This window comes from Augochlora pura, chromosome 6 (genome assembly GCF_028453695.1).
Source record: "Augochlora pura isolate Apur16 chromosome 6, APUR_v2.2.1, whole genome shotgun sequence".
Taxonomy (NCBI): Eukaryota; Metazoa; Arthropoda; class Insecta; order Hymenoptera; family Halictidae; genus Augochlora; species Augochlora pura.
Window position 1 is genome coordinate 11,446,196 of NC_135777.1, and position 14,115 is coordinate 11,460,310.

Consider the following 14,115-nt stretch of genomic DNA (forward strand, 5'->3'; position numbering starts at 1 on the left):
TTGAATACGGATGAGGAGTACTCTTTTGAATGGTAAGATTGTCCGATTTATTTCTTTATTTCAACAAACACAGTATTTCTACTATATGCACAATGCATTGGGACAACTGTGTCGCTGTATACGAGAGAACGTTTAATACCAACTTTGCGCACAGTCGTTTAACAGTTTTGTCAAGTAAAGTACATATCTGTGAAGGTATGATTCGGTTAACGGGATGCAATGTATTTTTGCGCGTCAACGTTATTAATTAGATGTAACTTTCGATAGATACGGGTGTTACAACGATACGCACTAAATCCGTAAGCTTATTAACGCTTTTCTCTTTCTCTCTCTCCTCGGCCGAGAGCGATCTACATATTATTTGGTATGTTTCTCTAGATAAATATATAAGTATTCTCGGTGATATAGTAAACTTTGCTCACACGTACTTCGATAAAATCTTTATGTACAAAAAATTACAAAAAACCGAATCGTCGCGAAAAATCCATGATGACGTATATAAAAATGAAGAATCGCATTTTATAATTCATGTATACGATAAGAGGTATTCCGTAGAGCGCAATACATAGATTATCGGAACTGTACCTTATATAAAATCAATATACACATTATAATATATAAAGTAAGACTAGATACGAGTGTCGCGGGACCCTACCTACGATCTACAATCAATAGAGAGAGAGTGTAATTCGAGACACAACTCAGAAGCGAAAAATCACCTGCCTTAACGCAAGTATATGCGGCACAACAACGGCTGAAGCGTACTGGCAAGAAGAAGAGAGCAAATTTGTATTTTTCAATATCTTAATATCTTTCTTCCTGGTATTCCATGAACTTTCCTGTGAGATGATATTCTCACTAAGTGGGGCAGAGAACTGAAAAAGGAGGATTATAACATTTATTCTTAATTCAGTTAAACAATTGCGAATTTAAAATATGATCTTACCTTTGAGTATATAATCCGTCAATAAAGTAGGTACGGTTGGACTATCTTCGTTAATTGCTTTTAGTACTGTAACAAACATTACGTAATCTCGTCTTCTCAAGAAGTTAAGTGTCAAATTAATTGACAAACATTTATTTACTTAGAAATACTTACTTTTTATAAGAACCTGTAAAGCTTGGTTGTCTGGAGGGCCACTATCCGTATGATACGGGATTACAGTCGTTAAATACTAAAAGAAGAATCGAGCATTATTTAATTTATATTAAAAGGAAGTATCATCAATGAGCAGATCTCTACCTTGGATTCCTGAAAAGATCTGTGTTGCGGCAACGGACTAGTACCATTTTGCATTTGATTTCTCTTCTTTGTCACATGGTGCTGCCTGCGTCGGTTTTGTACAGCAAGCAGTAGCGAGATGAACTGATTCTTTAGTTCCTTCTCGTATTCTAATTCATCCCTCAACGCGAGTTCGGCGATCAGCGTTTCGCTGAGGGCTCCCACCAGCGACTCCATCTCGCCGAGGAGTTCAGTTAGTTGACTGGAGCTCAGTTGTTTTAACTCTAAAACAAACACATCGTGATTCGTATTAGCAGGCTCCATAGTCCGAGGTTGTTTATTGTTTCAAATCGGTCTCGATGGAAATATACTTTTCTCGTGTAACGGCGAACCGAGAACTTCTCTGCTCCGTTCCAAGGCTTCGTCACTATCCAATAACGAGCCATCCGAGTCCGGTGATTGCTCCATCGATGGGATCTCCTGCAAAACGAAAAATCATTCATTTTTTGGACCATGGATAAGGAAATGATACACAGTGTTCGAAAGAAATATTTATAAATTTGAGTGTGTAGAATTATTGTAGCATATGCATGTCCGTGGAGACAAATTAACTTACCTGTATTATGTCGTCTATCTCGCGAAGTACTTCTTCCGCAGTCTTGAGTTGTTCCTCAGGACTGTGAGTGTCGATGCTGCTGGACAAGATCAAAGCATGCATGTCCAAATCAGTCGCAACCGCCTCGTCTTCGCTACTTAAATCTTCTAGTTCTTGTCTAAGGCAAACAAAAGGAAAGCAACCGATTGGCAAACATTAATCGCGTCTAGGCCATCATCTTTGACATACGTTCGATTTTTGCGTACTTCGTATGAGACATGAAAGCGGCAAAGGGATGACAATGAAAGTAAGAGACGTTGACAAAGAAAGGAGCTTACCTGTCGTTCGATAGTGGGACCTCGTTTAGATTCAACGCGGGCATGTGCATTTTCCTCGCGTACGATTTGCTCCAGTCGATCGGTAGTATGTTTCCGAAGGTGCCGGTTATCGTCCACCACATTCTGTAAGGTCGTACAGTCTCTTAATAATTCGAACATTGAGCAAGTTAACAATATGGGTGTGTAGTATTGTGCTGAATATTCTTGATAAAATTATTAACTACTTCGATTTAACCCAATAACTATTTTATGTAAGAACTGTATACGTTTTGGCGCAATTAAAATGTGAAACGAGAGAGTGCTCGATCTCCTAATTAAAATCCCTGGCCTCGCACGAATGATTCTTTCTCTCCCGAGAATACGCACTTGATCGGGCATGTTATTAGTTATGCAGATCCATCACGCTCTAGCTGACTCATATCCTCTCTCGCTAAATTTTCTTCTGACGTTTTCAAACCACGAATCGAATCAACCGTACGCACACTCGCGTCGGAACGGACAGTTTCGCAGAATTCACCGACTGGAACTTTTCGATTTTTTATTTCAGTGGTGGACACGCCGCCCGAAATAAACCGCGAGTCCTGCGATAATTGAAAACGGACGCTCGCGTCGAGTTCAGGCATTCTGCAAACGCTCTCTCGAGGTCAAGCGGCGGGTCCTATCAATATCCGACAGTACACGATACACATAGAACTTGCGTCGGTAGACCAAAGAATCATCTTATTCGATACAGCAGTGGATATAGCTTGAACTAGCGGCGCAGGTCGAAGATTTTGCAAGCAGAATTTCGCGTAGGTCGTTCGATAAGAGAGATTAGAATTTTGATTCGAGAGGAAACAGAAGATTCCCGCACGAGTTAAATTGCTACGAAAAGATAAGATCCCGCATGACGGCGACAGACGTTCTGTTAAGTGTTCGTTTTCTGGGATAGCGTGTGAATCACTCTTCTCGTAGGCGTATCCTGGGCATGTGTACATATAGGAGCGTACGACCGTGTGCAGGCGCGCGGGAAGAGTCGCACACTTCGATCCGGCCACGAACCGGAGAGTAACGTGGCCCGATAACAATAGGCGGGCCGTTCTAAGGAAATGAACGTGTTCGTACGAATCGACGCTACGCCGGTGCCCGTGAACGACTCTCGATCAATGGCCCTTTCTCGTACCACTGATTTGTAAACAATTCCAATTACATAACGCGCGTAATCGCACCGGTAACATGCTATTCCGTACCGCATTGCGTCGGTATTTTTAGAGCCGATTCAATCGAGCAGTTTTTCACCGGTGCGCTAAACAATCGCTGGGAACCCTTCTTTCTAGCCGACAAATTGTTCGCGATTTGACACAGTTCCGAGGCGCATTCCTCAGCGTCGTGCACGCTGTCGTACGAAAATCTCGAGCATTATGTTCGTCAAACTTTTACAGTACCTTCTTATTTTTATTAACGAAAGAAACATGCGTAATTACCGATTTTCCGACTCGAGAAATGAGAGCACCCTGATCTGTCTCCAAAGAGAAATCTTAAGGTTTCCAAGTAGTCGTTCCCCATACCATACCCGATTCATTCGCAACGAACCAACAACTCAAAAGTGTGAACCAACAAATCAAATCTTCGCTTTCAACAAGCGTGAGAGCAATGTCCTCGTCGCGCAATTCGTCGCTCAACTCGCAGACGCGTGCACCCTCTCTTAATCAAGTTTAATGAACGACGACCCCGTGATGTTCTCATCGCGCGAGCCCTCGAATTCTTTCCGCCAGCGTTCCCCGTTGATTAAACCGATGGTTTGTTTCCTTTTGGCCCGCGGCAGACATTGGCGTAGCTAACCGCGGAAATAAAAACGATGCGAAACTTTCGCGCGCGCAGGAGAGAGACAGTACCTTACAGTACCTAGACGGATCCCGGTCGATGGTGTCGGATTAACAAATGGAGGTCAATTCGACCCACTCGAGTTGCTCATTAATTTTAATTGTATTAAAGCAGTGACTTCATCCCAGACACGGTGGTATGCCTCGGTTGCATCGGGCATCAGGCATCGAAACGCAAGCGGCTAAACATCACGGCCGGTCACTTGATGCGACCGAGAGAGAATCATTGTCGCCTCCATAACGTCTCGAATCGATACGCTCCAAAGATAGCAGGCGTGTAAATAAAAAAGCACGCCTGTGTTTATGCAAACGTTACCCGGAGACGATTATACGTCGGTGAGTAGGATTTTTTCACGCGTTTGGTAATCACGACGATGCTCCGATACGGCAACGTTAGAATGAAACGGAACAATTGACACACACGCCGGATGGAAGCGAACAAATCATACAATATCACCGGAAACGTAGAAATATCTGAGATTTTCAAAATCTTTACGTCTCTCCGACTATGTACTTTGATATATTCTGAAAAGTTTCCTAGCGCTAGTAGACATAGAAATTGCACCGTTTCAACGGTATTGATGCCGGTTCGTAGAACGTAATTGTCTCCGCAAACGCTTTGTCTGTCATTAGTTACTCCAACAGATTTTATTTGACTTTCGAGTTAACCTGTATTATATGCCAACTTCTGTTGCGATTCAAGGGACCGATGCGAAACAATTTATTACAACCATAGCTAAATATTCAAAGGTTTTCAAGAAGCGGTGCAGTTTTATTATCCCCTATTATATTCTAGCAATCAGTTCGTCCAGAAACAACAGCCGGTATCAAAAAACGTTCATTTAATTGATTCTTTGGCAGCGTGTTATTGTTTTGGTCAGCGTTTGTCCTCCAGCGATTGGAATAACGAAAAGCGCGGGCAAATTCGATTCCGGGGAAAGAGTATTCGCTGATTAATTAATTGTCCGGTTCAATGATCCGCGACCGTGCCTCGTACGTTGTTCCGTTGCGTAACAGCGGCAGCATGTAAGGAGAAAACGATATCCTCGTAAAAATCTGTCATTGTGCAACCGTTGTGGGAGGAAGAAGATAAGAAGAAGGAGGAGGAGGAGGAGGACCGTGCAGGAACCGCTTCGTCCTGGCGAGTCCAAGGTATTCTACGAGCGTAGATGGCGGAATGGACGTGAGATCTGTTGAATAGAAGCAAAGAGTGACTTAATGACGCAACGAGAAACGCGGAATAATTGATGCGGTCGTTGCGCGATGGAAAAATTGCTTCTGGAAAACGTGAAATCGGCTGGACCTTAGATAGAAGGCAACGGGAAAAGTAAAACGTTTGCTTGAGAAAACGGGATACAAAAACGCGATAACCAGAGGAGAATCGTGACGGTGACTAGGCCGTGCGCGGCGCGTGCGCGGCTTTATTGACGTTTGTCTATCCGAAGGGTGGCTCGATACGAACGACGGAACAAAACACAGAGATCAAATTTTCATGTCCCTAGCCGATTCGATCACGCACGATTTCTTTGCCAGGCTGGCTAGCCGGGGTGGGCGCGATCGATCGTTCCGGGGGCCGATTTTATTCTCTCCCGGACTCTCTGCACTCTGCGATCGTTTCGCTGCCGCGTCGCGCCACTCCTCCACGTCCCGATTGTTCTTCTCGCTGTGCTGCGATTAATCCGCACGAGCAGCATGCCGCGATTGTTGTGCCCGCAGCATGGTTACAGCTATGAACGGAATCAAGTTCAACGCGAACTTCGAAATTCATTTCCGATAAGAGTACGTGCTCGTAAATTGCTCGATTCTATGTAAAAGCGTTGCTCGTTTCTTTCTCGAGATACTTGATTCGAACTAACCGGTCAGGCTCGAACCTACTTACAATGTACATTGTCCTAACTGTAGCTATAGGCAGTTGATACATACTCCTCTGTAGTAAGCCGAGTTCGCGACTAGACGCTCGGGTTCACGGCTTCGGGTTAAAGGGACTAGAATCCGATTCGAGGAAACTGCGATTCGATCCGTGACGTATCAAGCACTGTATCATCGTAGTTGCTCGGTGTCTTTCTTTTCTAATACGACCATAACGTTCCGCAAAGTGCTGGAAGGTAAATGCTACGGGTCACGCGTGTATTAACGTACGGATATTTTAGTTGATACAGTTTTTCATACTAGGTCGCAACCTAAGTCCTTTGTGGTTTCGCAGACTGATGCTTTACGTCAGAGAGTTTACGTGGAAAACATTCTCTAGCCAATTGTGCAATTTCCACGGTCAAATACAATGGCCGAATTAATGAAAAAGGTTGATCCTACTTTCGCGTCTACGAGAGGATCTCTAATGCAATGCATCCGATGTTACCCGCCGTAATTAGTTCGTCTTGGAACGATATCTCAATCGCGACGATGATCTCGTTTCGGTACAAAAGGGCCAAGGCACTTCCGTTTCTTTGCATCGAAACGTTAATACACGGCTTCGGAGACAACGGAATCTGGGTAAGAAGCAACAACCGACGCGCCGATTAGCTCAGAACGAACGTGCTCGTCGTTGGCTGTAACGTTCTCTGAATCGAATCTCGGGTAACGAGCGGTGCCACGGGTTTCGAGGCGCGGTCACGATCATCACCGTGGTGACAGAAGAGTCGCGTGCGCGTGCATGCACGGCCTCGAAAGGGCTCCGGGTCGAGAGAAAAAGAGACGACGAAAAGGAAGAAAAAAAAGGAGGAGAGGAGAAAGAAAAGAGGGGAAGCTGGGCGCCGCGAGGCGAGAAAGTCTTTCGGATCGCGGGAGTGAAAAGAGAGCCGGGAGCTACCGTGTTTCAAAGGGAGAGGAGAACGGGGAAACACGAACCGGCCTAGGCCAGCGTCGAGGAATGCCGAATACGGTCTCGTTTGAGCCGAGATTTCATTCGTCGAAAAGTCGATACCGATACACCGTGAAAAAGGTTCTACGGCTCCCGACAAATTGGATTACGAACGACTCTCCTATTCTTTCGGGAGTCGTGCGCACACGGATCCGCACGCGTGTACGAAAACGCCAGCGATCCCGAGAGCGAGACACGTGCAACAGCACGTGTCGTTTCTGCGAACGTCGGACGCTGACCTCTCGACTTCTCGCGCTGGGGCCTCGCTCTCTTTCGACGGACCTCAATATCATGCCAAAGATCAAACCGCCGCCGCGTTACGTAACCGGTGGATCCTGACGCGAGCAAATCCTTGGCACATTACGAAAATACGTGGCTGCAGTCGCTGTCGTGCCACGCTCGTTTTTTACGACACTGTAAGCTGCAAGACCCCAGCGGACGCGAATATTACTCCACGAGTCCGCACTCTCTGCTTCTTACGAAACAACGGCCTTTCTTCTCGTTCATGTCACATGATTTCGAAGCAATGCTTCGAGCAAAGGCTGTCCGTTTTCTTTGTACAGAATGCTCCGGGTGGACTTTGCTCTCGATTTCGGTAAAGATACAGCAGAGTCCCGCGGGACAACTTGCCGTTTGCGAGCGTCTAAGATTACCCTGGACCAACGTCTTGTGGCAGAGGATGCCAGAGGAAAAAGCAGAGAACTGTTTATCTTGTTTCATCTTTGTACAACGTCCTAAGTGGGCGTGGTCTCGTTGCTCTTCATTTCAGTGGAGCCCCAGGGTAGTGTCCCAGAGGGCAACCTATGCCCGTGCTTAGCTTGTATCCCTTAAAAATCGAACACCGAAGAATCTCAGAAATTCTCTCTAAATTTGTCTCCTTTGATTAGAACAGTTCTGCGTGTACAACGCCCAAGTAGGCGTGGCTTCGATTCTCTCGAGCTTGTTGCTCGATGCAATCCATGTCCGTTAAATCTCTCGAGCCCTCGCGTTTAAAATTTAAGCATTGCTTCGCCGAGTCGAAAATCGCTGAGTTCGCATTTTGTCGAGGAAATGGAATTGAAATCGTCGCTTCTGTATGTGGGATCGTGAACCGAGTTTGCGGCGAGACCCGAAGCACTATCAGTGCGTGCCACGGTAAGAAAATATTCTTGGAACAATGCTTTTTTAAGTCAGCCGTTTCTTTGTTTTATTTTGCACAAGCCTAGGCAGCCAATTGGCTGGATTAAAGGCCAGACAAATTTTGCGGGAGAGCGTGGCTTCAAAGGAATTATGCACGACAGTGGACAATGAAGTTCAAACGAGTTTAAGAGCCTCGCCGCCGAGTTACTCTACGCCGAAGAAGATACAATTATGCGCTTCGCTGGGCTTCACCTGCACCGTTCGAAGGCGCAATTCGCCCGGACACCTGCGACTCGATCACAATGGACACCGTCCTCTACAAACATTTGCCTGGTCCGTTCGACCCTGGGCCACAAGAATTTTGACTTTCCGCCGTGGTCGAGCAAGCCTCCACCTGTGACCGTTCTGAATTTCTCAGGTGGAACCATCTGCCGTTTCTTCGCGAGTATTCTTAGGGAATATGTGCTTTGCTCGCCGACTCGCGAAGCCTATTGTCCGTCCGGCTGATCGTTTTCAAATACATAATCCCCGTTACAATGGCCATTATTTCGAGCGATCCGGAACATCGGATTCAATTGAAAAACGAGGGACATTCGAAGCGACTCGACGATTTAATTAGCAGACAGTTCTCTCTTGTTTTGGCGTGTTGTCCACGCCGCGGAGAGAAAGCTGCAGCACGCGGCGCAAACGTCATGTAGAGAGTACTCATGGCGGCACACTTTTCAGTCGGAAAATCGATACCGTGATCCCGAGGATCCGGCTCTGCGGCTAGCACATCGTCCCCTAGCACCCCAACGAATCGTTCAACGATTCCCAATAAAACGGGGTGCCGTATATTTGAACGAGGATATGCGCTTCGAGGGTTACCGCGTTTTGCTTTCGCTCTGGCCGCCAAGAAAAGGAGAAAACTGTGCCACGCCGAGCCTCGCTCGACTACAAAGTCAGCGCACGTGATATTTTCAGGAGTGATTCGATCCAATGCAGCGAAATACAGCTAGACTAGAGAATTATAGAAAACTTTCCAAGGAAGAGTAGATAATTTACGGCATGACGGTGCAAGTATTGCAATTCCATTTCAAAACCGATTCGCGAGGACACATTCGCGATTGCAAATGATTCCACAAACGGTATTCTACGCTTCGAAGATCTCTTTCGTGGCATGATGGGAGGCCACCTTGAAACAGTTGCACGGTGCATCCATAAATGAACACTGGTTGTTCCCATACTTCCCATCCACGTGCCCGCTATGCGCAATTCGAGCGCGTGCATCGAACCAATAAGCTTTAATAACAGCGTCCGAGTTATCGTTCCGCGATATTGGTCGAACCGGTGCATCCAGTGAAACTGCTTCGCGCGCCCTAACAAGTCGCCGAAGAAAGCGTTAACGCGACTATTACCCGAACAGGATATATTATGTGGTAAACAGCCGGCTGGTTGCCGGCGAAAGGCGTAATCTCACGCGAGTTTTTGCGTGATTTTATAGGAACGATAAATTCGACATGATCATAAAAGCGGCACGCATCCAGACGCAGCGGAAAGACGCGCCTGCATACCCTGAATTATGTCATTGGAGCATCCGTAGAGACTGGTAATTACTATTCTCTCTCTCGCGCGCGAATAATATAACGGCAATCTTCCATAAACGATTGCTTCCGCTCTCGTCAGGTTGTTTCTCCGCCTATCATTTAGCCGCGGCGATCCTCCGTAATAGATATCTCAAGGTGAATCGTGACAATTTCAACGCGATAAACGAGCGAAACGATCGCCTATTCATTTACCCGTGCCGACGACGATGACGCGCGTTTATGCCTCATTTTTGAACCGTGAACCGGTATAACTGTACTCGGTGAATCGCGTGACCCAAGGATCATGGACAACATCTCGGTCGTGCGCACGCATCGACGTAATTATCGCTCGTGCATTCTTCCTTTTTTCCTTCGTTTTCCCCCTTTAGCCCTGTCGGGACTTACGGGACACCGATTACCAAGGTAACTTTCGCGAAACCTGATGGCACATCGCTGCCAGGTACACCTGTTTGTCCACAGTGTCGTATCTATGCAAGTTCGAACGTAACATTGGCAATCTACGTGTAACGCGGCAGGCATCGCTATAATTGCCTTGTAGATTGTTCTATGAAAAATTAAGGATTCTTTAGGAGAAATCAAATCAGGCCATGTAAATTTATTAACGCGAAAGTGAAAATTATGCTTTGCAATTTAAAAGTCTAAGTGTTTACTAGGTAATATAAGAAGATGAATAAACCATTTCTTTGCGACTTTGGAAAAATGACATAACACAGAAATTGATTCTTATAACACGTCGATTTTCAGTATTACTCGAGGGCCACTTATACGTTCAAGGGTGACTATGTTTGGAGTTTGAATGCGTCAAACCCAAGATAAGAAATGATTCCGACAAAGACGAGTCAACCGACTGATTAGTCGTTATTGACGTAAAACGAATCACGCGGACCAGGCGTGGCCTCAAAATGTTTTGTACGTTTCTTAAATCCAGTAAGCAGGTCTAGAGACCTAGAGAAGAACTTACTGGCACTCATTCATGATCTCCTCCTGTGTCCGCACTTGGACAGGTGCTAAAGACTCGACATCCGTGCCGTAATCGCGGAAGCAAGTCGTTATCTTCTCGTCGAAGGTATTAACAAGGTCCTCGAGACTGCCGCTAAAGGGGCTGAACGTCCCCTCCTGTAGGGTATCGGTGCCATTTTCATGGGTCGTCGGCGGCTCGTTCGCGTTGCAGTTCTCCCCGTAGTTTTCATCCAAACTGGCGTCCAGCAATTGTTCTATGGAGCAGAGAAAGATACGATCAGAACCCCATAACAACTTGCATCCGGAAAGTTAAACGGTTGAGAGACCGAACTTCTACGTCGTCTTTCTACAGAATGTAGAACGGTTTTCCATAGTCTTTGCTACATCTCTCTTTTTCCATTTCAGAAGAGCTAGCTAGATTTTGCAACCTCAACGCATCAGCACAGAATTAAATTTGTAAATATGGGCAAATAATTCCCAGGCCCACGATCTGAGTCACGCGTTAGTCAACGCGTTGAGTAAACCATCTGTTCGTGAGATTGGTATCGCTACTGAAGCGGGCACGATATTTTAATGTCTTTCTTAAAATCATAAACAATAAATTTTTGATGTACCGTAGGCAGTATGTAATATATTTTTAGTACTTCGTGTAACCAGTAGCAAAGAACCCCACCCTTGTTCTTCGTCGAGAAGAACCAACTAAATTCGAGTGACACACGAGTGGGTACTAGTCACCGGTTCCAGCGTATCCCAGAGTAAACACAAGAGAGCTTGACGGAGAGAGAGGGAGAGAGGCGGAACGGCGGAAGATGGGTCACCGTTTGCGTACATTGTACACAGTGCCGTATCTCATGGAACGCATCGAGCGGGACAGGCCACGGGGAGATTTCCCGCATTCAACAAGGAGAACGCGGCTAGTATTAATTACATACGCTGTCGCTGGCTAGGCTCCGTTATCAATTACATAAACTGCGGATCGAAGTTTAGTGTGGGCATCGGTTTAGCGTAGCAGATCGTATGTTTTCGACAGGATCGAATGCCCGGCCGATCGACTTTTCTACAATCTTTTTGTTTCACGTATTAGTGTCAACGCGTTGAAGGCTAGCGGCCGTCATTCTGTTTCCGAAGGTCTCACGCTGCGGAGATGTCTTTTGAAAGAAGAGCCAGCAAACGCTAGAGACGCTAGAGACACTAGAGACGGCCAACAGTTTACCGCGTGGGCTTCTAATTACGTATGCCGTGTCAAGGATCGTGTCCTGCAGGATCTTCTCGTGTCAAGGCTGCCGTTCGATAAGAGTCTACTTGCCGAGCCGCGGATTTTCACGATTCCGCGACTGTCTGGAGGTGCGGCTTTCAATGAGATCTACGATGCCGCAAAAGCGATACGAAACGTGCGCACGGGGGCATGGTGTCGAAAGAACGTTATCTGATACACGGGTTCAGCCTGCTGTACCATTTCAGGAAATGATCGTTTGCGTGACGTAACTTAGCGATCGGCGACGCCGTGATCGCGCGACTTCAGTGTCCTCAAATTATAGTTCGCAAATATTGGTAACTCTTAAGTCGAGCGGAGACCTCCGTTATTCGTAACTGCCAATTACGGCACGACCTCAGCTGCAAAACAGAATTGTCGCTGCTGATCTCGCCTTCAATACGTGCTATTCAATGAACGCAAAAGAAGTTGTAACGTAATGGCAAAGTATACAGAACAGGTGCAACCTCTTATTACCATATTATAAGTATCCAGATTTATATAATAGACTCTAAACCTTAAGTCACAACCCGCATGGTTGTCGCTACTTCTATGAACTAGTCATCGAGAATTTTCGTGAAGATCCGCAGTATGATCAGAGATGCAATTTGGAGTTTTGTTGTTACACTCAGAGACTCCAGGATGCCATTGTACGATTGAAGAAAGTCCGCGGGTACGATTGTGGCTTGTCCAATGGAGATCAGAAGCGGAATGCCGATGGAATTCCACTGTTTCCACGAACGAGCGAACGCTTCTCGTTTCTTTGGAGCCGGGGCTCGCTCGGGCGACACGTTAGACGGCAATTGTACGGGTGACGTAGCCTTTTGTCGCGGTCCGAAGGTCGCTTCTCTTCATGGTGGCTAAATGCGCCACGCCACCCTCGTTATTTGATTCTAAGGCCCGGCAAAACGAGCGTGACCATGCGCGTGCACGCGCGTTTTATACGTTTCACGCGTTTACCCGGGCCCGCGAAACCTGTTCTTGCTACCGGGGCACAACACGACTCTTTCGGTTGCGAAATTTCCGTTTACATGTGCATAGTTATGCGCCAGGCCTCGAGGAAAGCGTGACATCGACGCCTTAACCAGCAGTTTAATTATTACCTATCGATTGCCAATGGTAATTACTAGATTAAGGACCTGTATGCAAATCTTCACTGTCGTAAAATTGTTCTGCGCAAATCAGACCAAAGGGATATGTTTCTGAACGCAATAGCACCATTTTACTTATTACATAAAATTTTCAAAACCTGAGAGAAAAATTTGTTTATCAGTACAGCAGGAATCAAGTAGATACATAAACTATATAACGTCTTACCGACAAATGTAAGCGAAAAGAATCGCTCGTAATCCTGTACCGAATACCGTTAATTAAGAGCTAAAAAAAGTTTAATCGATCAATTTCTAATACGATAACAATTCATGACGAAAGGTGACAACCTTTCAATCTGTAGTTGCAGAAAAGAACACTGCATGTCACATGTTTTCACTTTTCTGATCACTAATGCTTTGTAAATTTCAAATTGCTTTATTTGTTTGAAGTTACTAAGCAATTTGCGGCGTTTCTTCTTATAGTCATATACATAACCTGAATCCAATTGAATGGTCAAGGTTCGATAGAATTATTTTTAAAAACGACGGAAGAAAATAAGTTACAGTAGCGCCATCTTGAATTTTCCGAAATCCCGTGTGTTCCTCGAAGAAACCTTTATTCCTACTCCTACAATTTTCTTAATTCCGTAGCAGCTTTTCCTTTCTCGATTTTCCTTCGTCTTGACAGGAATACAGGTCACTACAAAAATGCCAAACATTTCCACGGACTTCTGTGCAAAGTTTCATAGAAATCAGGGTGTTACACTTGCCTATAGTTCTTAGCTAACCGATCCGACTAAAGTTAGTCTTTTCTTTCTAACATACTGCGTCACCTGAGAAGGTTATTTCGAATTTTGTGCCAGCTAGCTTTAAAAGCGAAAATAATCTCCGAATCGATTGGAATACCAGCGTACCGTTGGCTCCCGAAATAAATTGTATCACCGAGGACACAGAAGAATCGATGTTATAATTTGCCCGAGCAGAATCCTCGCCGGCTCCGAAATTCTCGTCCTACGTACTGTCCTCGCATCGTGTAAACACGCATCTACGACGGCTCGCGTACAACCGTCCTCGAAACGTTTTTATTAACCCGTAAGTAGGATCACCCACTTTCAAAACGGTTCGAGAGATCGATTACACTCGGAATGGAAGAGAGAAAGAGAGAGAGAGAGAGAGAGAGAGAGAGTTTATGTCGGGAGCCAACGGTACGCTGGTATTCCAATCGATTCGGAG

General features: G+C 45.7%; 1 protein-coding gene across 1 annotated transcript in view; it reads right to left on the reverse strand.

The window, feature by feature from the left end:
- Positions 1–38: 38 nt before the first annotated feature.
- Unc-76 (fasciculation and elongation protein Unc-76) overlaps positions 39–14,115 on the reverse strand; it is a 14,832-nt gene continuing 755 nt past the window's right edge. Inside the window, exons 2-9 of the mRNA XM_078184324.1 lie at positions 10,541–10,793; positions 2,156–2,278; positions 1,839–1,995; positions 1,594–1,702; positions 1,244–1,506; positions 1,100–1,175; positions 947–1,012; positions 39–875 (exon numbers count right to left, since the gene is read on the reverse strand). Of these exons, the coding sequence (XP_078040450.1) occupies positions 859–875; positions 947–1,012; positions 1,100–1,175; positions 1,244–1,506; positions 1,594–1,702; positions 1,839–1,995; positions 2,156–2,278; positions 10,541–10,793 (1,064 nt within the window). The 3' untranslated portion in view covers positions 39–858. The remainder of the gene's footprint in view (positions 876–946; positions 1,013–1,099; positions 1,176–1,243; positions 1,507–1,593; positions 1,703–1,838; positions 1,996–2,155; positions 2,279–10,540; positions 10,794–14,115) is intronic.